Source organism: Chelon labrosus (genome assembly GCF_963514085.1).
Source record: "Chelon labrosus genome assembly, chromosome: 3".
Taxonomy (NCBI): domain Eukaryota; kingdom Metazoa; phylum Chordata; class Actinopteri; order Mugiliformes; family Mugilidae; genus Chelon; species Chelon labrosus.
Window position 1 is genome coordinate 3,140,260 of NC_140339.1, and position 25,277 is coordinate 3,165,536.

At 41.2% G+C, this 25,277-nt stretch overlaps 1 protein-coding gene across 6 annotated transcripts in view; it reads left to right on the forward strand.

Annotated features, from left to right (window-relative positions):
• The window catches only part of crtc3 (CREB regulated transcription coactivator 3), a 43,544-nt gene that overhangs the window by 2,431 nt on the left and 15,836 nt on the right, over positions 1-25,277 (forward strand). For 4 of the 6 annotated variants that reach the window (XM_084540845.1, XM_084540844.1, XM_084540846.1 and 1 more), the window contains exons 2-6: positions 5,543-5,653; positions 9,109-9,237; positions 12,833-12,894; positions 21,080-21,142; positions 23,371-23,474. In XM_084540845.1, the coding sequence (XP_084396971.1) occupies positions 5,543-5,653; positions 9,109-9,237; positions 12,833-12,894; positions 21,080-21,142; positions 23,371-23,474 (469 nt within the window). The remainder of the gene's footprint in view (positions 1-5,542; positions 5,654-9,108; positions 9,238-12,832; positions 12,895-21,079; positions 21,143-23,370; positions 23,475-25,277) is intronic. The other 2 variants (XM_084540848.1, XM_084540849.1) reach the window with 1 other exon arrangement.

Below are 25,277 nucleotides of genomic sequence, written 5' to 3' on the forward strand. Positions count from 1 at the left end.
TATTTCCCTTTTGAAACAATTTTACTTCATTATGAACAGGTCTGAATCTAATCTTTCTTTTTTTCGTTGCAAAACGTTCTTGAGTTGAAAGATTTTCCTCTGATTCTCTGACCAATAATTATTTATTCATTTATTTTGCACGTTTCTTTCTTTTATTTTCTTAGTTTTTGTTTTCTGCTGTTGGTATTCAGTGAAATGTAATTTAAAAGTCTAAAGTAGGAGGTTAAATCCAAAATATGACAAAAGCTTCCATCTTCCAACTCTGAGAGCATTGTCACACCCAAAACCTGATGGGATTTAAAAAGTATGATGACAGAAGAGCTGGACAAAAGCAAGGACAAGTGAAAGATGTGGAACTACAGGGAAAATATAAATATTGTGGAAAATATCCCAAATCTCCAGAGTAAGTGAAATTAAATACAATTGTTTTGAGACTGACATAAGTCGAAATGAATTCACGATGAACTGAATCAGTTCAAGACATTGGTGGCCTTAGTTGTTATGACGGAGATTTTCACAAAGCTAAAGTTGTCTTTGGTTTCAGAGGTTTGTTGCGTTTCCGCAGTGTTTTCTCTCTGGTTTCACATCTTTCTTGCATCTTTGCTTTTGTTCAGCTCTTCTCTGTTGTCATTAGCTTTTTTTAAAGCTTTCAGGCCTGACGGTGCTCTTAGATTTGGAGCGTCTGTCATGTTTCAGATCTCCCTCACAAGTGGAATCATTTCATTATTAGAAAATTTTAATTTATTTCTCTGACTCAGAGCAATCTGATTTTATAAAATCCTTTGGTAGATGTTTTAAATGTATGTCATTTCTGGCGTAGTATTCTCAGAATTCTCGCTGTGGTCACGCATGACTAAGTTTGCTAGAACGCAGCGGGGTTTCTAACGAGAGGACGTTGGAAATGTCATACGTTTAAAACATTGGTCGCAAAATGCTGAATAGGCTGGAAAAGTTGCAGACAGAGGTCCAGTTACTACCAACAATGTGGGACAAATAGTGGCCGGACACTGGCTAACAGCCAGGATTGTAGTTTCTGTTTTGGATCTTGTGTGTCACGAGACTGCTAACTACATGAAGCAGGAAATGGAGTTTATTTAAAAATGTCATCAGAGGATTTTATGAATCCATATCGTGTTTCTCAAATGAAGATCTAATTGAATAGGAGAATTCAAAAAGCCATAGTATTCTCATTATTGAATTTTATTGTGTTTTACCAACACATTAGTATTTTGTCGACAGCCCAGTGAACTAGCATAGATAACAGATCTCACTTCTCCAAAAGTGAGGTCTCCAAAACTGATCATCCAGTTGAATTACCACCTTCCCTGACACTGTTTCAGCATTAAACTAAACACTGAAACATACGTCTGATTAAAGTACACACGCAGCATCAAAACGTGACGCAAAGAACCAGTTGATGCAAGTAACACTGAGAGACTGGCAGCGAATAAAAGGAGTGGATATGGATGGCATTCAAAATATTCACCGCAGAAGGGTTTAGTAGGTAGCCAGCGTGCTCATAAAGTTATTGTTACAGGAATAAACAAGGCACGGGGACATAAAACTGTCAGTCGTAACAGTAGTTGTATTACAAACGAGTTGGCTACTGTAATGTTTGAATACAAGAGGTGTCGTAGGCCGGTGGGAGAATTATACATTCAGGTAGGAATGGATAACTACAAGCAAGAGGCCTGGACCACAGGTGAGTCGTATGCAGCCGTGCAGATCAGGAACACGCAGCTCTGGTTCCTGTAAAGTGTCTTAAGGCAATTTGAATTATTATTAATGCTATATATGCAAATTACGTTTAATTATTTTAGTCATGAAGGGGGATTTAGTGCAGGACTGTTACAGCATTATGTATTAGTTTTCACTAGTGTACCTAATGAAGTGGCAAGTGAGTGTATTTTTATAGCGCCATGAATTTGAACACACGCCTGGATTTCCAACTGTCAGCAGCTTTATGCCGGTGTATTTATATTTCAGTTCTCTCAGGGCAGGAGGATTTATTTATTTATTTATTTATTTGACGACTGTTTTGATGAAGCGTTTCATTGTTCAGACCAGGAGTTAAATATATCCTCTTCACATACTTGTTCTGTTCCAACGAGTCATTCATAACTCTTGGACTACTCTGCTTGCAATTGTGTAATTATCCCGTTAAAGAGGCTGGATCAAGAGAGTGGAAGTGAATATTGGTGAATTTATTAATTAACTTAATTGTTTTAGTCTTATTTTATAGCTGAAAATGTTTTATCTCCACAAAGGAGTAAAGTAAAGATCAATGAATTATTATAAATAATAACTGATCGACCATTTAAGTCATTTTTCAATCAAAAACAAAAAAAAAGACGAACACACCAGCTTATCAAATAGGATTTTCTTTGTCTTTGTCAAAGATTTTTGGTTGTGGATGTTGAAGGCGACTCCAGCTTGTCACAGCATGCTGTGCATAAATTACTCGTATAACGTGGAAAACAAAATATTAGTAATAAATAAATAAGACATCCTTGCTCACAAATGTTTTGTGGTGGAAAGTTGGTCTGGAGTCTCTCCGTTGGGAACTGATTATAGAGAGCCGAAGTCCCGCCCCCCTACTTCCGGGTCATGGGACCTATCTTTCGAAAAAATATGAACGGCAGTCTATGGAGAGATCATGATTATTTTTTGGTCCCGTTCGAATTGTGGCATGAATTTCACATATGATGTGTGTGAATTTAAAAGATAATTTTTCACGTCAAGAGACAAATTATTTGACGTAAATAAGCTGAACAACATTAGGTTTTGTATGAGATCGCTTAGTGAACTACATCTCTCATCTCGAACAATGTACGTCACTAGAGAACTATGGCCGTCTCCTTGTTGAGCTTTACCGTCTTCTTCCAGGACGAAGGCAGAAGCATCAAACGAGGTGAAAATCATTATAAATCGGGTCATGTCGAGAGCTGTAGCTACACGAAGGGAGTTTTGGTCGGTTCTGTACTCGCCAGCATGCGGGACTTGTAGTTCGTTTAATTACGTATTTTCCATAGCGTTTTACTTAACTATCTTGCGACAAACTGTGACATTCTTGACATGTAAAATCATTTTTTTATTCTGAAAAACAACATATGTATAATCCAAGGCACAAGTCGATCGGGACCAGAAAATAATTTATCTTTCGCCATAGACTGCCGTTCATATTTTTTCGAAAGATAGGTCCCATGGAGGCAATCGGAAGGGGCAGGACTTCGGCTCTCTATGCGCCTGGGAAGATCTGTCAGGCCAATCAGATTGTTTGGGGGCGGGGCTTAATGTTTTTGATGGACAGAGGAGAAACAGTAGTCATACAGTTTGTTTACAACAAAATGGCTCTGATTGGTTGGAGGACTATCCAGTAGTTTTCTTCTTTTTACTTGGTAGTTGTAGATATTCTCTGACCTAGATGTTGATATATTATATATTATTTAAAACCAATTATATGTGGATTTTTATCTGCAGTTGTAATCTGTTGACTTGCTTTTTAAGAGCAGTTGTTATTTCTTTGTTGTTTATATACAGGACCTATTCCAAGTAATAAAAATAGCTTCTCTTGAGATTACTTTTTGAACGTTATTCTCATACTACTGGTTCACACTGCGCTCATTTTTTATTTTTTTTTTCTAAGAAGGAATGGCCACTGGAAGAGGATGTGGTTTTGAGGTGACGCTGAGTGAAGTTTGTCATAAGGTATGAACTGTCCGTGACCCCTGTGAGACAGAAAAGTCCAGTCAGTGAGTCTGAAGCTGGCCAGGACACAGGGGACGCTGTGTGTCGGCAAACAGCTGGAATTAGAAGTTGCTGCTTCAACATTTAAACCAGCAACCAGAGGACTTGTTCTAAACTTGCCGAGGCAGCCTGTAAGAACTGTACATTGTACCTGAGAACATTTCATATGTTTTAAAAGTCTTACTGACATTGGGAAATCCAAGTTACTTAGGAAAGCGACTGAAATATGTCTCTCTGTGTGTCTGTTTGTGTTGAGTCGTGGAATTAATTGAAATCTGTCCCTGCTCCAATGTTGGAGTTAAATGTTTTAAAGGTGCCTCGTCTAATCCGGTTGTCAGGTGCTGGTGCAGCTTTCGAGTATTTTCCTTGAAACCACATTTTTATTAGCGTCTCACCAGAGATTCAAAGTGTCAAGAGAACAGGAAGGTGCACACAGCAGGACCGTCACTGTTGTTTTTGCCTCTTCCGGGGCAAGAAACTTATTATTTTTGTTGTTTTAAGTGTCGCTACTGTTCAGTAGTTGTTTTTTTTTCTCCTGGCCGTCGCTGCTGCTGCTGCTGAAGTGAAAGGATGAAAAGATAAAAAGATAAGATAAATGAATGCCGCTTTTAAAATTTTAAGGTTTTAGTCATGTTTATTTTTATTCACAATCTATTTCAGAGACCTCTTTTTGTAAATCTACTGATACAATCGAATAAGGTCGGCCTTTGAGATTCAGATTTTGCCCTTTCGGTGTTCTAAGGAAAACCTCTGATTTGCCTGTTCCCTGATCACGGCTGAGGACTGGGCTCAGTTTCCGTTACCTTGGCAAGAACAAGCCGCCTTCTGTTTTTCTGCGAGGTAATGGTGGTGGCATCTCTTGGTAGGCTGCTGGTTTGGAAGCCATTTCCCTTGAATGTTTTACTGTGAGCTGTGTTGGATGATTTGCAGATATTGCTGTCTTTTAATCGGACAAATACATTTTGCCTGTTCTCGTTTCCAAGTCTCAAATCTCCAATAAAAAAAAGATAAAAAAACAAGAGAATTAGTTTCATTGGATTGTAAATCAGTTGCAATCTGTGGATCCAGTGACGAGGCCTGCAAAGAAAAACTGCAATTCTGAGAGCAGTAAAATTTAGATGCTCCCCTGGTGAGATTTTAGACGTTCACCGGTGCAGTGTTGTGATTGCATAAATGAAAAAGAGAAAGGAAGTGAGTAGGTGATGTTTGCCAGCACCAGCGCTGGGTTTAAGCAAATGTAATTTCTGATTTAAATCATTCTTGATTTGAAAGATCCATTATGAATTCCCGCAATCCTCAGCTCAATCTGTTTTTTTAAGATTCCCTGCATCCTCTCGTTAGAAATAGAAGTTGCGGTCTCACAGGACTGCTTTAGCACATCAGATCTTGCGAGACTTTTGTGATGAGGTTAGCTCACGTGTAAGCAAGATCCAAAGCATGACAGAGGATACAACCGTGTCAGGCGTGAAAGCTGATTGGGTTTAAAAAGTGTGACGATAGAGAAGAGCTGCACGAACGCAAAGACAAAAGCAAGATGTCAAACTAGAAGGAACATGTTGTGGAAATACCACGAATCTCTGGAACCAGTGACAACAACAGTATTGTGCAAAAAGCTTTAATAATTAAGGAGCTGAAATATCTCTGCATTGAAATCAATGATACCCAACCCCAGCCAGCACACAGTCATTTTTCATCCAGAAGACATGTTTCCTTGACGCATAAAAACTACATGACCTGAATTCCTTCCGTCTGACGGCCGTGTGTTTGTTTTTTCTCCCTCGTGTTTGACTGACAGGTGCAGTTCCAGAAGATCCAGCAGCTTCGTCTGTCTCAGTCGCGGCCGCAGTACTACGGCGGCTCTCTGCCCAACGTCAATCAAATCGGCAATGCCAGCAATGAATTTCAGGTAGGAGCTTTAATGCGCTCAGAATATACAGCACCACACAGACCAGCTCCCTGAGCCTCTAAGCAAATTTAAATGTCATCTACGTATCGAGCTCGATTTTTACAATTCCAGTAAATATTCTCTTCCAAATTCACGACTATAGGATTTAGTTTGTAACCAGGAGAAGACAGCTGTCTCTTTGTCAGTTGTTTTTGGGGTGGGGGGGGGTTCTTTTCTTTCAAACGCAGCGTTTGTTTTTTTGGGCGCAGCCTTTGCCCGAGTGGACTCGATGTATTCCATTTTATTTTTTTGTTTGTTTGTTTGGTTTGTTGGATTTGTGGCAGCTTTGACACCAGCCAAACCGCTGCTAAAACCCGCCGCGAAAACAGAAGGAGGAGAAGATAAATAAGTCATCTTCATCTTCTTCTTTGATTTTTGGCAGCTTCGAAGCTGGGCCGACCACATTAAAACAGAAGAAGAATAAGACATTTTGACGCTACAGGGACGTGTTTTTGGTTTGTAGCAGACCTAAAATAAATAACTAAATAAAGATCGGGCTCGGCTAAAGCCTGATGCTGATCCAAACATTTTAAAAAATGCCTGAATCGGCCCCAGTACCGATCGGGACATCCCTAGGAACTAGACGAAATACTTAGCATGTGCACTTAGCTCATGAATCACGAATGTTGTACAAGCAAAGTTCTTATGCATCACCACCACAAGAGCTTTTTTTTCCCTTACAGTTCTTATATTTGTCTTAACCCATTTAGGCCTAAAACGCCTGCTAAAAAAGGCCTTTTTATGCCTAAATACTCTTCTGTAAACCCCCTCTCAAAACCTGAGGTTTTTCAGAACAATATGTCAAAATATGTCAACGCTTACTAAAACCTTAATTTCTCAGGCTCTGTAGCAGATAAAAACATGAGATAAAAAGCATTTGAGAGCTTACTTCTTTGGCTTTCAACTTGACTGACTTGCTATTTAAAAAAATAAACACCAAACATTTTTAAAATTTTGAAAATCAGTAAAGATCTATTTTTATTTCATACTTTTGAGGTACCAAAGTGACAAGTGAACATCACTGAAACAAAGATATAGAAAAAAACCACAACAAAACAGAGTTACTTCTTCTTTACCTAATAATTTCATGTTAAATTTGTTTGTTGTATTATTAAAATCCGAATCAATTACTTCATCAATATCACTTCCTTCACTTGAGTCAGCCGTGACGGATCGCTAGCACGGTGTTTAAAATTTTCGACCAAAACATACTCCACGTGTAGGCTTATTTCGACCAATCACAAAGCGTTTTATTAGTCACATGAGTTTAAAAAAAATCCCTAAGCATCTCTGTCACTCACCCCAAGAATATTTCAGCCAATCATAGTGCATATAATTGGCCATGTGCCTCGAAAAAGACGCTCAAAATGACACAGACACGTTTGCCGGCCTTAATGGTAACTACGCATAGATGTGTGATCCGGTCTGAATGGGTTAAGATGTACTGATGCAGCAGTCAGTGTGTTATTCAGCGCGAATATCCTCAAATATCTTATTTGTAACAGGAGGATGTTTGATGTAAAACCAAACATGGATGTTTTCTTTGAAACTGCTGACCTTGAGATCACAATCTACCAAATTCAAGGTCCTGTTCTCGTTGAGGGGGTTTTCAAGGATAATTGTGTCTGACTAGTTTCAAGCAAAAACAGTTCTGTTCTGGACCTTCAGAAGAGCAAACAAGCTTCTCCCGAGTGTTAAATAATTCAGATGAGTTGCTGCAGACTGGAAATAAGAGGGAATAAAATATCAGCGCAGTAGTTTTAAAGCAGTTCGCCGCTATATGTGGTGTAACGGGGGCTTCTCTGTCACACTGGGCTCTGTATCTGTGTCAGCTCTCCAAGGAGGGCTCTGTGCAGCTGTACAGGAGGTCCAGGTAAAGGTGCCCTTGTTACCTCAAAGAATAGCCCTTTTGAGGGGGAGCAGTCATTGCAACACCGTGCTCCCGTCCAGAATTCAATCCCCTCACTGCCGGAGAAATCCCCCCCATCACTTATAGTCCGTTCACCCTCTCCTCTGGGAGCTTCACAAACTAGATTCCACTCGATGATAATTATTTGATTGCCCTAAATTGACTGAATGAATGCAGAGTACTTGGTGTAGGAGTTCACTGACACAGACATTGTATTTAAATCACTAACGGTATGTAAAATCAGATCTTAGCAGCAAGTTTAACGTCAGTCTCTGCCTCTTGGTGAATAAAGTATCAGCGATTAGGATAAATATGAAACCTAAACTAGATTCTTATGCAGAGAAATGGTCGCGTTTGATATCTGGTTTGACAACAACCACATAAACGGCAAATTAATCTGAGGAAGACGTAGGACAACCTGACAACTGGTTATTCCTCTGTTTTTGTGGAGGTTGGCCCTCCACGCTATTAATTGGACTTAATCCAGTAGCGCAGTGCACACGTGATCTAGGAGAATAAAGCAAAGAGAAGGAAAGCCTGTGTGAAGTATGTTTATTTAAGATCGAATCAGGACTCGGATCGGCTTGTTGCTCAATATTGCAAGATCGGTATCGGGTATCAGATCAAGGACAAAAAACTTAATCGGGACGTCACTAATGTTTAATTACACCTTTGTGCCTGTAATATTGATCAGACCTGATGCATCAGACCTGAAAAAACAATAAAAACAGCAGTCAGACATCACTGACTGCGTTTACATGGTCTTTAGTATCCCGAATTTGATCGGGATATTGAAGTATCCCGTTTTCGTGTTTGTCCATGTAAACACCATATCCCGAATTCAGAAATCGGGATATGCCCATTTCCCGATTTCAAGAAACCCGGCTTTGCTACCTGGAGTACTCCGATAGAAGCCGGGATACTGAAGCATGTATACACCTTATCCCGATTTCTGACGGCTGCCCACTGTCTGCGCAGGCGCGAGTGACGCCAAGTGACGCACTAGATATACAAACAACATGGCGGCAACGAGAACGTCTCACTTTTGGAGCGACGAAGAGACTGAATTTTCCCTTAAAGTAATGAAAGAACTAAACATAACGACGTGTTTAGATGGCAGAAAACACCGACATGCTGATGTATTCAAATCTGTCGCGGAAAAGCTACGTGACGCTGGTTTTCCACCTCGCTCCGTTGAACAAGTTAGGTCGCGTTGGAAAACGTTGAAAAAGACGTAAAACACGCATGCGCAGATAGGATGCAGCGATCGGAAAACGGGTTACTGTTATTTATCATGTATACGGGGATATGAATAACCGGGTTTCTTTGTGTTCCATGTAAACACCATATCCCGAATATGCTCAAAGCTGGGATAAGCCTCAAAACCGGGATACTAAAGACCATGTAAACGCAGTCACTGATTATTTCAAATGAAAGCATCCAGACGCCCTTCTTCTTCACTCCCTGACTACTTTCAGAACCATGTCTCTTCCTGTCTCTGTCACAGGTTGGCTTCCATTCAGGGTTGGACTCGGTCAGAGGGACCCGCCATCACGGGCTGGTCGAGAGGGTCCACAGAGACCGCAACCGCATCAACTCCCCCCACCGTCGACCCATCGACAAGCACGGCAGGCAAATATCCTTTTCGAGCAAAAAAAAAAAACCACTCACAGCAGGAGGTCCCACAAACACATGTACGCGTGATGCATGTGTTGTCGTCACGCTGAAATGACCAAGTGGGCGTTGTGGCTTCCAGGTGGTTGGTCCTCATTGTTGTTTTTTTATGGTGGTTTGTGTTTACTGTGGGGTCTCAGATGTGACGACACCAGTGTAGGCAGCTGTTTTGCAGCCTCAGGAACAGAATTAGTCATTATGCTAATTCGAAATGTGACGCAGGGACAGTGCTCTTTATTTACGCCTAATGGACATTGACAGTAGGAGATTCTCGGCGTACTCTGTATGCACACTTGCTTGTGTTTGCATGTGTGTGTGTGTGTGTAGCAGCAAGTGTGTTGGTTTTTACGATGAAGCACCAGGAGAGTCTAATCGTTCAAACAGCGATAATCCACAGAGTGAGGGACAGAGCAGTGAGTGAGTGTTTGCACTTTAACTGTTCGCTTCTTCATTCATAATTTCCATGAATGCCATGTCCCCAGAGCCGGAGTGAGTAGGAGCAGAAACATCTCTTAGTTAGAATTTTTGTGGTCGTTAGTCATAATCTTTGTCAGATTTTATACGTCAGATTGTGTTGCTGTGTGTAAACTGCTGCCATTTACGCAGCTAATCATCATGAGTGTTGTCACCAGGCAGAAATGACATGTGTGATGTTTGTCACTAGTCTGTCACACTTATACGCACACAACACATTAGGTACACTAGTGAAAACGAATGCGTTCTAACATTCATCAATCAGCCACAACATTAAAACCACCAACACCAGTAAATAACATTGACCATCTTGTGACAGTTCAGTGTTCTGCTGAGAAACTTCTGGACCTGGCATTCATTCATGTGGATGTTACTTAGACATGTAGCACCCACCTAGACCAGACCAGGCACCCCCACCCCGTAGCAATGACACTCCTTGATGGCAGCAGCCAAAAACACTTTAGGAACAACTCAAGAAAACATGAAGAACAGCACAAGGTGTTGACCTGGCCTCCACATTCACTAGATCCCAAACTGATCAAGTATCTGTGGGATGATCCACAGAGGCCCGTCCCCTCAAAGCCCCCCCCCCCCCTCCCCCACTAACAACATCCTGTTACCAGACACCACAGGACACCCTCAGAAGGCCCATGTCCGTTCTCTGATGAGTCACAACTGCTTTAGAGGCACAAGGGAGACCTGAACAGTATTAGGAAGGTGGTCATAATGTTGTGACTGATCAGTTTAACGGTTTTACCTGCACCAAACCTTAGCCAAATACCATCAGACAGGTGGTAATTCAACTTGATGATCATTTTGGAGGTTTTAGTTTGTGGTGCTGTTAAACTGGATTGAATTAAAATTGTTTCTGTTGTTTAGCCTAGCCCACCGACTAAGACGGTGTTATCAGAATATTAGGAACATGTGCCAGTACAACAAACCACAGCCTCCAGATCAACAGCTCTCTTGGTTATTTTGCACAAATACTGATTACCAGAACCTTCATGAAGCTAAGATTTAGTGTTCTAGTACAATGCATTTGTTTTCACCAGTGTACCTAATGAACTGGCAAGTGTCCAATGTTTGAATTAAGGGCCAGAATGATAAGCAAACATTAAAAAGAAAAGCAAAAGACACAGGGACTTAATCTGTTTTGTCTTGATCTGTATTCACACACGACATTTTGCATTTACATGAAACACCATTTGATCCCTCATCTCGCCCCCAACTCTCAACATTTTGTCAAGCGGGTCTGTTTTGTTTTTTTCTCTCTCTCTCTCTCTCTCTCTGTTTGCCTCGGGACAGATACGATTCAGTGACCTGTTACTATTGTGTGTGATAGCTGGGGAGGAGTGTGTCCTGCGTCCCAGCATGTGATGTCCTCCCAGCGTAGATTTCTCTGGGGGAACAGTCAGAAAAGATGCTCTCTAGGATTTCATGCCTGTCGAGGGAACACATCCAAAACAAATCCACATTAGTTTTCCCTTTCAGTGTCAGTTCAGCATGACCTCATTGATGATCCTTGCTTGGTTTTTAAGATGTTGGCTGGGCTGGTACGATTGAAGCGTACATTGAGGGGGATGTTTGAGGAAAGTTCAGTCAGTGTAGCGGTTTTCAAAGAGTTTCTGGTTAAGTGTAATTCAAACAGATTTTAGTCAACATAAGCGGGCTCTGCGGTTTGTCTGTAAATGTTCCCGTTTACTGAGAATATGTGCTGTCGTATGTAAAGCCAGGGTGGAGGACCCTCTGTGGAAGCTTGTTAGTGTCAAAACAGTTGGTGCACTTGTGTTTGGGTGGATGTTGTCAGTTCTGTACGTGTGCACACTATACATGTATGTGTTGTGTACATGTAAAGCCCTATTCGCACAGGACTAGCTTTACCTGGGGACCTCTATCTGCTGTTTTGTAATAACTGTGGAGGTCATGTATTGTTTAATCATACTTTCTGATTCAAAATCTTATTTTTAGACTGACTAAACATGAACCGGGAAATTCAATAAGGCTACAAAATGAAAATAAACTTTGCTAATGGGTCTCCCAGGAGAAGCAGGGTTCTTGTCAGGTGGCTAATTTGCCTTCTATAAAGCAACAGAGACTCAGTGGCGCGTGGCAGCTGCAAACCAGACCAGCATGTACTATGGACAGTGGTTAAAGGTTGATGACAAGGAGCAGTGCAGCACCTTAATGGTTGTGGCTCTGATTGGCTAAAGAAACAGAGGCTGATCTTTAGTTTCATATATTATATACTATTATCTGCTCGTGCAGGACGGAGCAACGGCTGCTGAGCTAGTCTTTTTTTTTTTTTTTTTTTACTATCAGACACACAATACAGCATAACTGTGCCATGTACAGTTTGGAGTTGACTCCACCACTGTAGTTGTTGAAGGTGTTAATCCAGTTTGACAGCATTTTGCCGCCTCTTCTTCATGTGTCTGGAAAAAAACAACAATAGCGTCCTTCCCACTTTGTTTGTGTACGTTTTTTAAAAGCGGCTTCTCCCGTGTTCTGTGTGAGAGGTGATGGGTGACAACTATGGGGCTGTCGTGTCTGTAAATCTACCCCGCTGTTGATAATAGTAATGCCCGAGGCAGAAAGTGATGTGCTTTATGGAACAGCGATTGGCCTCGCGTGGTTCTGCTTCAATTTGTTTTAACACTCGTCCCGAGCGACTGCACCAGAGAGGTGTGGGGGGGAGGCGGGGGCTACGGTTTCCACGGCAGACGAGCACGACTGGCAAACACTAAAAGAGTAACTGTCTGCAAGACAAAACGCCACCCCTCTGAAGTCCTGCCTTACGACAGACAATGCCAGGAACTCTGCGTCAGCATCCAGTAGTAAATCAAATAATGCTGTCATTGTTTCATTAGGCCTTTGAGAAAGAGATTTCTATTGTTTACGGTTGAATGTCTCTGCACGGGACATTTTTTTTTTTTTACTTTTTACAGCGGATTTCTGCAGAAAACACCAGTATCTCCTTTGTAATAGAAGGAGAATATGTTTCAAATGTAATCCTCTGTTTTATTCTGTGTTTATATACCTGTATTTCTATATTTGTGCCAGTAAGTTCCTTAACAAAAACCCACATGGAGAGCTCTCCGTATGGAGCAGTGTACCTGTCCCCACCTCCGGACAACAACTGGAGAAGGTGAGTAGCTCTCTCGTCTTCTCGTGTTTCTCTAACTAGGTTGTTTTACAGCAGGACTGTTTCCTCTTACCGCTGTGTGTCCTGCATCAATCCTTAGCCCTCTCCATCAAATACAAAGAAGAGATATATAAATAAATCTTTCTGTCAGAGTTGATGTAGTGTGGAGAGGGTAGCTGGTACCTTGTGTTCTCTACTCCACAAATGTTCTGGTCATCCAACGCTGCCATAAACTCCCTAACCCTCTCTTGACGCTGTCTCCAGGAAACGTTTCTCTTCCTTTACAACGTTCAGTGTTTGTTGTTGTTGTTTGGGTGGAGCTGTTGAACCAGGTTGGTAGTATTTAATAATGATCTCCTACTACCACCTCAACATTGCACAATCTGCAAATTTCTGTCTGATTGACTTCATTTTCCAAGTTCTTCCACACAGCAGACATGTTTAGTCACGTGATTTTGGTCCTTCTTCGATGTTTTGGCAGCTTTGCCGCTCGCCAACCGCCATTAAAACGTCCCTACGTACAAGTCCCTTGTTTCCGCTTAGTTTTTTTGGATATACCATGACCTGGATGACCAAGAGCCTTCACAGACCCAAATCATAAAATGGGATTAATTGGAGCACGTTGGAGGGAAGAGCTGAGGCAGGACGACGAGTGCCGTCGCTGGCCTCGATTGTTTACGCACAAATGTTCCAAGTGTGAGAATGCTGTGTTAGCCCTGGGAATGCTGCATCCGACTAAAGGTGTTTGACAGATAGCCTTTTGTTTTTAAAGGTCATGCCCAACAGCAGTCGTCCCACTGTTAAGGGATTTTATTTTGTCACTGCCCTGTGGTTGCAGAATCTCTCCAACTTCGCTGAAATTCAATCTCGGCATCTGCTGGGAGACAAAGCCGGACTAGCGGGCCCCTTGATATGAGCTACAACATCTCCTTTTCCAGCTCCGATTGTGCCCACGTCAAGCAGTCAGTGTATTGGTAGACAGCTTTCCCTCTGTGTTTACAAGGGACTGAATTATGGGCCTGTGATAAAAAGCTCAGCCAAGCTCCTCCCTGCTCGCTCTCTTTCACTCTTTCTCTGTCTCCACTCTTGTGTGTGTGTTTTTTTTGTTTTTTTTTGTGTGTGTGTGTGCTGCGTTGGCCGGCTGCCAATCACCCTGCCTCGTCTTCTTCCACAGCATCGACAGACATGGGCCAAGCTCGGCGCTGAGCATACTATAACAGCTTGTACTGTAGAAGCGAATGAGGCCCACGCCCTCTCGTCATTGTTGACAGCACAAAACAGGTTGGCTGACAAAACGTCCACACGGAGCCACCGAGTGGGTGTGTTTCTCTGAGCGCCATGTGGCACAAAGCGCTGAAAGCACACTTTTAAATTTTTTTTTTTTTTATATGCGTTTGATTCAAGCCGCGCCGCTTTGTTTTTCTCAATGGTCGGTTGAGCATCCAGTCATCTAAACATAGAGTACGAACAAGTACGAAAACAAGTTGGATTTGATGACATTTCCTGTCATGAAGGTACAGTCACGCTTAGCTTGTAGATCCATACGCTTTGTCTTTCTGTAGCTTCAGCCTGATTTCTTGTGTACACTCACTCGCCACTTCATTAGGTACACTTGTGAAAACATGCAAATAAAACATTCCTGTGCTAAATCTCCTCTTCATGAAGGTTCTGATGTTCAGCATTAGTTTCAAATAACAGAGAGAGCTGTCTATTCAGCTTTTCATTCTGGAGGCTGTGGTTTGTAGTACTGTTGAATTGTGTTGTGTTGTACTGACGCATGTTCCTAATATCTTGACAGCCCTGTTCAAGTCAGAGGGCCAGGCTCAATGAGTGAAAGACTTTTGATTCTCTCCTGTTTAACAGCAGAGCCTGGTGTCACTACTGATTCCCTTATTTGATTCATTTCACAAGATCCCAATTTGCATTGATTCATTATCAATTCAATTCATCATTTTAATTTAACTTAAAAATAAAACCAAAGTTGTCATTGGTTCTGGAGATTTGTGCTGTTTCCACAATATTTTCCATCTGGTTTCTCATCTTTTTATATGTCTTAGCTTTTGTGCAGCTCTCTTCTGTTGTCATACTTTTTTAAATCCAATCAGCATTCAGGTCTGATGGTGCTCTTGCATTAGTAGCTTCTGTCATGTTTTTTGAAGGCTAGATTTGTCGGGCGAAACCAGGCCAGAGCAAAATATCTAACGAGATGATACAGGAAATGGCTTGTATTTAGGATTTCATGAATAGATATCACATCTTTCATCTTTTTGAATCAGAAAATAGTTTTTTTAAGCCCAGCTCTATTTAGCAGCAGCACAAACAACATCCTCTTATCCTCCAGTTAAATTACCACCTTTCTGATGCAGCTAAAACAATACTAGTCACAAAGAGAAGGGGATGTAGTGCAGGACTGTTTGAATGCGTTTGTTTTCACTAGTGTATCTAATATTCTGTCAATTGAGTGCACATGTTCTCTCTAGAGACACGATTCGTGCACGCGTGCTATTTTATTGTCACAGCAGATACACGGCTCTAATGAAGTCGTGCCAAACATATCTCCGTGTTACTTTGTGAAACTGCAGCTCATCTCTACTTCGTTCTCTTCTATTGCTCCTTCGGTTCCACCGTTTCCAACCACGGCCCGTAAATGTTTACGGTGCGCAACGAGTCGTCTCCGCAGGCCAAATCTAGCCTCCTGCTCCCACCTGCAGCAGATTGTTGTCTCAGTGTGTAGCAGAGATCAATTTCCCTCCCAGTGGTGGATTTTGGCCCATTTCAGTACTTTTATATTTATTATTTATTAGGACTATAATGTTGTCTTACGATAGCTGCTCCAACAGGCCAGTTTTTGTTCCAGTCAAAGAATCTTACACCAGTTTTAATTAATAACTGTCCTTTTAGTTTTGGTGCTGATGATTTATTAAAGGTTAACGTCACTGTTAAAAACATTAAGCTGCATCTTTTTTTCTAAAGGTTCAGCCAAGAAAAACACGAGTGCTCCTAGCTCGTCAGTATTTCTAAAAGATCACTGGACTGTGGCGTAAACTGGATTTATAACCCTCTTAAAATGTTGCTGTTGAAGATTTACAGATGATAGCTTTTTAAAAATCTTGTAACACAGGAGACGGAAAAAGGTTTTCTGTTTGTTTTAGAACTTTTCTTATCTCGGTGTAAATTGAGACGCAGCCAGCATATTCATCTACAGCCAGACTTGTCATGCTTCACAAGAAATTTGATAAAATGCAACCTTTCATAATCATGCAGGAAATGTTAATTAGTGAAGAAACACGGTGCGAGTCACACCACTTATCAGACTCATACTGAAGACAGACACCTCCAGCAGCACTCAGCTACCATTGCAACTTTGTATTTTCGCAAATTAGATCACGATTAATGTCACAACCACGATATTTCGCAGGGTTGTCCTTGTCCTGTACACTGTACATGTGGGAAAAGCGAATGAACAGTACATGAGGTCGCTTTTGCACAATTACTGTTGTGTCTCTACTCCCGGGCTGCAGACGGAACTTGTAGCTTAAACACAAACACGCTGTTGGAGGGGAAGTGGGAAATCTGTCTGGGCTGATGTCTTGCCAACTTCGGGAAGCTCTTCCTCCAGTAGTCTGCCGGGACGCCCCATTGAAGAAACCTCACAAGAGGCTATTGTTAATATTCTGTAGCATTTTAAAGCCATTCTCCTCTTACCCCAAGAACTGATCAGTGGCTAAAGTTATTAACCAACCCTGGAAAATGGTCTTAGGCTCTTGTGAGAAGCAGATTCCCTGCTCGTCCATCTCAGGGGAGAGTGGGGCGGTAAGTGTTTACAACGCCAGCTACATCTGCACTCCATTACCGCTAGTCAGTTGTGGAGAAGAGCCACAGAGCTTTTTAACCGTTTCACTGCTTCAGCTATCACAACAGTGCGCCCATATTTGTGTTTAAACACAACCTCCTGCGTGTTTTCATAGAGCAAACGTATGTAAACTTGCCCCGGATTGAGTAAGGACGATAAGTGAACGAAGATAGATGTGCATATTTTAAAAAGCACCATTTATTAAAGTTTTAGCTGCAGTTATTTTTTTTTCTGTGCGGCAACATCTTAAAGGTTTAGGCACTTGAGATGTTTAGATTCTTATCCATCTTGCAATACAAACTGGGCGGTGTTTGCTCATTCCCTAATTCGCAAATAACAATATATCTGGGATCACATGAAGAGACGGACGTCAAGTAGGAAATTCTCCCCGATGCTCGGAACTGCCTGAGAAACGAAGGGACGCTTGCACCAAACGTTGATATGGTTTAGTTTACTCTGTTTACCATACGAGGATAGTTCAGGCCAATGTTTTCATTTATATGAAGATGGGGGATGTCAAGCTTTTCAGGCTCGGTTACATTAAAACTTGGATGCAGAGTTGGCCACTGCTAAGGGATTGCCAGGCATGACAGAAATGCAGGGGAACAGAGCTGTTCACATAGCCTTTAACCGCTCCATGAACATCAGTCCAGCCAAAAGATTTTATCATCTCTCTGGATTTTGGACTTTTTTTTTTAAGCCAAATAAAAAAAGTGCTGATTTCCTAACTTTGTCCATCTGAAGAGAGTGGGGCCAGGATTTTTGATATCCACCATCTGTCCTGTTCTGTAGTTTACACAAAGTTTGGAAATGAGTAGTGGCAAGAGTTTCAATGTATACTCGTCTCTGGGAATCAAGTTCCTATAAGGGATTGGTCCTGAGGCATCAGACCTGAGGACAGCTCTACGTCCCCTCGGAGACCATCTGCTTCAGGGTCAGAGCCTCGGTCCAATCCCACGCCCTCCTCCTCCTCTTCTCTTCACCCATCTTTGGCCTGCTGTTCCTGTACCAGCCTCTCTCGGGATCAAAACTCAGACCAGAGGCTCCCAGGAGACTGCTACGAGAAATAAGGCCTTCCAGAGGGGAGATCTTTATTTTTCCACCGCTGCTGCCTCTTTGGGAGCTGTAGTCTGATTATTCTTCAGGGCTTTTATCCTCCATCTAGGTGGTCTGATTGCTGCACTCTTCTGAAAAGACCTGTAGTTTAAGTCGTAAAAGAAAAGTATTTTCTCACCCTGAAATTACACCGTGAACTTCGTGGCGCTACAAATCAGGCACAAAAAAATAAAAAACACAAATGTAAATGTCTAAATATACTCCTCCAGTCTAAATTAGAAGTATAGGATTAGTCTGGTTAACGCCTTTTAATGTTTACAAGTAGGTTGATGCAGGCGTGACTTTTAAACTTCTGCAACAACAGAAACGGAGAGATGTTAGAGGTGTTGTTGGACGGGTGGAGTGCCACAACTAATCTGCATTCCAAGCCCTGCGTTGGGCTGTATATCTAAATATAAGTATGGGCTGTACACGCTAGAGTAGCAGCCACTGCCAGGTAACGTGACACACACACAGTTCACCTCCTTTGTCTGTTGCAGTGCTTATCAGATGTCACAGTGTGTGAAAGGGATGGTCCCCTGTAGTATGACTGCAAACCTACAGACTTTAATTCTAGTCAAGCCTGATATTAATACCTGTTTATGTGTTTCTGGTTGATTGATTTATTGCAGATTAGTTTAGTAATATGTATCTGTAAAGTTTGTCTATTGTGAGAATTGACATGGGCCTTCTGAGGGTGTCCTGTGGTGTCTGGCAACAGAACGTTGTTAGTTGGGGGGGCTTTGAGGGGAGGGGCCTCTGTGGATCATCCCACAGATACTTGATCAGTTTGGGATCTAGTGAATTTGGAGGCCAGGTCAACACCTTCATGATTTTTTTTTTAGTTGTTCCTAAAGCGTTTTCCTGCTGGGGATGGCTGCTGCCATCAAGGAGTGTCATTGCTATGGGGTGGGGGTGCCTGGTCTGGTCTAGGTGGGTGCTACATGTCTAAGTAACCAGAAGTTTCCCAGCAGAACAATGAACAGTGGTTTTAATGTTATGTCTGATGCAAACTGTTGACGCCTACTGTCAGTTTTGACTTGTCAGTTACCTTAACCTGCCTTTCTCTGAACGGTGGGAGGAAACTGGATCCCCCAGAGATGACAACACATGCAGGTAAAACAGAAAACATTAAGTGAAATCCAGGCGCCACCATGCTGCCCTCATATCTGACAGAGCAAGTCTAGGGTTCAGGTGATATTCCAGCATAGAAGGATAGAGTTTAATAAGACTTGTTTTTTAAGTCAGTCGCAGTTTTCTTTGTACCTCGTGTGTAATTAAAGGCAAGAGAACGTTTACAGATTCACAAAGAGTGTGTAAAAAGGAGGGTACAGTAAGGGCTCACAGTTCATTTTTTTGCCGCCAAGGAACTAGCCGGTTCAGCCGGCCCTGTTGTCCAACATTCCTGGGAGTTATAATAACATTGTACTCTGGAGTTAATTGCCGGTTACACTGTGAGAGAAATCTTCACTTAGAGTTCTGTCTCCACGTCAGGTGGTTTTAGATGATCCGACTAAACAGTTTTCTTGTTAGACCCTGCCTGATTGTCCGAATGCTCAATTACAACCCATCTGAAATTATTTTAGAGACGTAATCATGTTCCAATGTCTCAGCACTTTGAGTTCAGGTTTATCTTGACTAAATGAAAAATGAGACTGTGAAATATGATTTTTTAGATGTGTGTTTATTTAACTAAAGCTTCTGATTCAACAACCCTGCACTAAATCTTATCTCCATGAAGGCTCTGGTGTTCAGCATCAGTTTCAAATAACAGAGAGAGTTGCTGATTCAACTGTATTTTTATTTTGGAGGCTGTGGTAGGTAGGGATGGCTCAATCGGTATCGGGTGGCTGATCCAGGCATGTTTAAAATGATCTGTATCGGGGGTTCAGCCAACCCTGATCCTCAGTCGTTGTTTACTTTAGGCCATAAGCCAAAACCACATCCCTGTAACGTTGTTCTTTCTCTGCTGTTTTAATGGTGATTGGCTTGTGTCAAAGCTGCCAAAAAACAGAAGAAGAAGTTTTAGTGGATGTTTGGTGAGGTAGTAGTAGGAGATCATCCATCAATGCTAACGACTTCATTCAAGACAACAACAACACCCAAACAACAACAACAACAAACACTGAACGTTTAAAAGAAGAGAAAAGGAGACAGCGTCAAGGAGAAACATCTTCCAGAGAGGGTTAGGGAGTTTATGGCAGCGTTGGATGACCAGAACATTTGTGGAGTAGAGAACACAAGGTACCAGCTACCCTCTCCACACTACATTAACTTTGACAGAAAGATTTATTGGACTGAATCCAGTCCACTCTAGGAGAAGACAAGGAAGACAAGGAGAGACTTTAGGAAGCTATTTAAGATCGGATCGGGACATCCTTAGTTTGTTGTCCTACTGAATTGTATTGCGTTGAACCGACACATGACCTCATTTTAGTCAGTGGGCTCGGCTAAAAACCAGAAACGCTTTTAATTTAATACAGTTTGACAGCACCACGGACACATCCTCCAAAATGATCATCCAGTTGAATCAGCATCAACTGAACATGATAATAGTCATGAAGGAGGATTTAGTGCAGGACTGTTATATCTGAGTTTAGTTTTCTCTACTGTACCTGATAAAGTGGCCAGAGAGTGTGTACTCTGCTAAGTAACCGCACCAACCAAGATGGAGTTGTATTCTCTAGTTGTACAAGTCGGAGAAAAACAAACCTTCAGTCAGAGAAAAGAGCCGAGGCCCCTTTTTGCTGAACTCCACAGAAAAAAATCCACTCGGTCACCGTTGGCTCTCCATCGCTTCAGGCCTCAACAATGACTCTTCACATCAAGTTGTTTACGTTGTTCCTCTGTGTGGCCAGCCATTCTTCAGAAAGCTGGTTTGTGTTGTACAGCTCAGAACGGCTCTTCAGCCTCAGGTTTATAAACCTGGCTCGCAGTCATTCTTCTCCCTCAGCACTCCCCGTCTTAGTTTTTATTTATTTTTTTTTCCATCTCATCAGTCTTAACCCTGCTTTTAATTTATTTTCTTTTTCCGTTTTACTCAAATCAGTATTGTTCTTTGTGTGAGTGTTTTCCAGGGTCTTTCTCCTTTCCACACGTACACCAAAACAATCATGTGAAATTTTTTATTTTAACAAGATCTTTTCTCCTCCTCTCAAACTTTTAAGTCAGGTGTCCGGGGTTTCTGCTTTCACCCAGTAAATGTTTCTGTCATTTCTTTTCCTCTGTCTGTCTTTGAAGGGAACAGCAGCCATGGACTGAGGAAAAGCGCCCTGGGTTTAGATTAATATCACAACTCAACAGGTGACCCTTGACCCCATCCCGTCTCTTTTCCCCCCCTCAGTCTGCCGTCACTGCCCTATCCTTCGCTCACAGACGCCAACACTCTGTCCTTTGTCTTTTTGCAGTCTTTTTCGACTACGTAACATTGTAGTTTCTGTTCTTTGTAAATCTACAAGGGATTTGGAACATCTCACTAATCCCTTTCTTTCTTCCTTTCATTTGTAACACTGAGATTTCAGGTCTTAAATTCTCCGCCACAGACTGTTACGGTTGATTCATTAACCATTTTTCCTCCTTGTAGTTTTCCACTCATCTTTTATGTTTGATATTTCTTAAACGTTAAATAATACCTCTTCTCTTATTAACCCGGCTTTAGGACTCACAGCACCTCTGCAGTCTAACACCGAGGCTCCTTGTTCACATTTTCACAATCCTAGCCTTTTTATGTCCTTTTTTAAAATGGTGTATCTGTAATGTTTTAGAAAATGTTCTCAGTGTTTTAAGTTGTCTAAAGTCAGTCCAAGTTAAGGCTGGGTTTTAACAAAAAAACAATCTCTCAATCTTCATTTGAAAGATCCAATATTGATTTACAAAATCCGCTTTTTAAATCTGTGCCGTTTAGCAGGACTGGTTTGTGCTACAAGATTAGAGATTAGAGATCCACAACTGTAACTCTGAGAGCACCCTGTCAAAGTCGTTTCCAAATCAGTTTCCAAACTGAAACACCTCTGACTAACTCAAATCGATTTGCGACCTTGTGCATCGGAATTAAATCGATTCAGGAAACCTGTAGCGACACCCAGCCCTAGTCCACGTCCAGTTTTGCACATAGGCAGTGCTGGGAGTGTTTAATTGCACAAAATCTAAATAAATATTTGCCATGTGTTTGCAAAAGAAAAGAAATATCAAACATCAAAGAAAGCGATGGCCAACAGCTATTTGACAAGTAAACAGACATTTCTTTTATGCCTTGAATATGTCTGAATGTTGTTAGGAAAAAAATAAGTCTCATGAAATCAGTTTGTTTCTGCTTTTATAAAATGCACAAGTTAAACTGTTGATACCGAAATAAAAAAAAAACCTTTGTGATGCTTTGCAAAAAAGGCTCATGTGTAATTTAGAAAAAGACGACTGAAAATATCTACAGTTGCATAAACAAGACGATAAATGTAATCTGGCATAGATAGCCAACTGTTAGTGCTTGTTACAGTTTATTAATTAAATCCAATTAATTAAAGATCGTTTTTTCAATGCAATTTAATGTGAAACACGGCAGATTAATTTATTTTATTTTTACTATTTGCACCAGCTTGCTTTTAAATCTGGCCCGATAACCAAATAATTCATATACAAAAAAAAACTAAGATAAAGGTTTTCAGCTGCGATCTGGAGGGACTTATCAAACGTTTTGGTTTCATTTTTCTAGAAACAATTCCGTCCGCAATTATTGATGATACAAAACCAAGCCTGGCAGCTTTAAAAGAATCAAACTGCATAAAACGTAAGCGTGATTACAACACTTTTCTGCGGCGTGCTAGGAGGATAGCAGGAGTGACGCATGAAAGAAAGCAATTGAGGCTTAATGGAGAACACTACAGAAAGCTCTCAGCTGTAGTGATATAGGACTCAGCAGTTTGAGTGAAAGGTGAACATGTGTAAGTGTTTGCATTTACATCTCAGATTGGGCTCGCTATATGCAACCCGTTCAAGCTTCAGCTTTAATAGCTCTCGGTTTAAATTTGGCCTAAATATATATATATATATATATATATATATATATATATATATAATACAAAAACAATTTATTATTCAAATGAATTGATTGAATGTGTGCATTTTGCATCAATTCCAGCCTAAAACAACAAGAAAATCTGAATTAACATTTAAAATTATTGCAAAAGATGCTTGGTCTTAACTTCACTTTAGTTTCAGTGGATTTTCTGTATCTGTAATTATCAGCCGTAACAAATAACATGTTCGTATTAATTTCTCTGAGGTAATTGTTTCATCAAATGGCTGTTTGCACTGATAAACATGCAGTTCAAGGCTGTGAGGGTGTCGATGTGTAAGGTCAGCGTGAGCCTGCAGATGAAGGCAGCCTGTGTGGAGGCAGAGCAGGAAACGGGAATGATTCACTGACCTTACAGCCCTCAGACACCCTCTGCCTCTGTCCAAGCTGCTGGAATACTTAGCATAATCTTCCTCCTCCTCCTCCTCCTCCTCCTCCTCCTCCTCTTCCTCCTACACAGAACCAACTCGGACTCTGCTCTTCATACGAGTGCTATGAACCCAAACCCCCAGGACCCGTTTGGCATGAACCAGCACATGGGTAGAGGCCCCCCACAGCGAAACGGTGAGAGCAACGTACACACACTCACATTCAGAGAGCGCAAGGTATTATATTTTAGTCTTAGTAACAGACGCTTTTATTTTTATATATTCCTAATTCAGTGTAAGATTAAAAAGAGGCCGTGTTTCATCTCCATCATTTGATTTGACTCATATCTGCTTTCACTTTTTTTTGTCCTGCTGCTTCTATAATACTACATCTGCTCAGCAACACAAAATAAAAAATAAATAAAATAAATTAGACTTTCCTCCAAAGAAAATATGTCGGTTTAATCCCAACACCCCTACGGTGTTATTCTTGGAAATGTATATAGATATTTATGCAAACTTAGTCATCAGACCTTTCATATCACAGACTCATAGAGGCCTGGAGGAAGTAGAAAACTAAATCTGGGTAGAAAATTTAAAGTCTGCTCTTCATTCGCTCATTAATAATTCACAACCTACACCGTGCAGACTGATAAATGTGCACATTAATACTACAAGTAAGATTTGTGACATCGCAATGAGTACAAACGCCAATTATAGTCAGTTTACTTACATGCGATGTGCAAAATCCCCGATCTCAAGACTTTTAGTGAGATAATTTAACTATTTCTGGTAAAACTATTTCAAACCAAATTATTTCTCTAGCCTGGAAGTCACCCTGTTCTTCCTTCACCCTCAAAACGTTTGTGAGGGAAAGTTGGTCTGGAGTAGTGACGTTGGGAACAGTTTAATTAGATTAGATAGATTTATGTAGCGTCAATTACAAGACAAATGGTCTCAAGACACTTTACAAAATCCAGTCTGAAATCCTGCCTTTGTTCCAACAAAGATCTACCGGGCTTAATGTAGTGATGGACAGATTAGTAATGGTAGTCATACACGTCATCTGAACGTCATCTGAGTTGAATTTGTTTCCAACTAACTGGCTCTGATTGGTTGGAGGACTGTCCAATTGCATGCAGAGGTATTTTTCCTCTGTATTGCTTTAAACACGCCCTATAATTAAATCCATTTCCTGATTCAAATCTGTCGTGATTTGAATGATCTGATACAGATTCTCATAAAATGCTCAGATCGATTTGAATCCTCTCGTTAGAAATCTTCTCCTGCGGTCTTTGCAACACAGGTTTTCCATGATGAAACTAGTCAATGTGTGATGAGGGAGATCCAAAACGTGACAGAAGCTCCAACTCTGAGATCACAGTCAGGGCCGAAAGCCAAATGTCGTCATGCTTTTTAAATCCAGAGAAGAGCTGGACAAAAGCAAAGTCACATGAAGGAGGTGGAACTAGAGGTACAATACTGGGAGATACAACAATGACAACATTAGTTTTGTGAAAATATCTGTTTAAAAACTGAAAATATCTGTTTAAAAACTGAAAATATCTCTAAATAAATTGATATTGGATCAAATCAGGATATACCCAGACTTAGCAGACTCCACTAGGTTATTATTTCTGTCTTAAAGCATGTCTTCAGATTTATTCTTAAACCTTGACTGTAATCCTACAAGCAACCTTTTTGTATTTTTAACCAAAACCATTGACTCGACTATTAAAAACCGCATTAGATATGTATGTTGAAAGCTTTACAAACTAAACCTTAATACCCTGTTAAAGAACACTGCACTGGATGGATCTGGGTGTCGTGCAGCTGAACGATCTGCTGCTGTGTAATGGCGTGTTTTGTCTTATCTTGGAGTATGAGCGGCCAAGAGAAGAGAAGAGAAGAGCAGACACGATCTATCAGCAGATAAAATAATAAGTGGAATACTAACCCTATTACACAGAGCACCAACAAGAGCAGGAGAGTGTAGTGA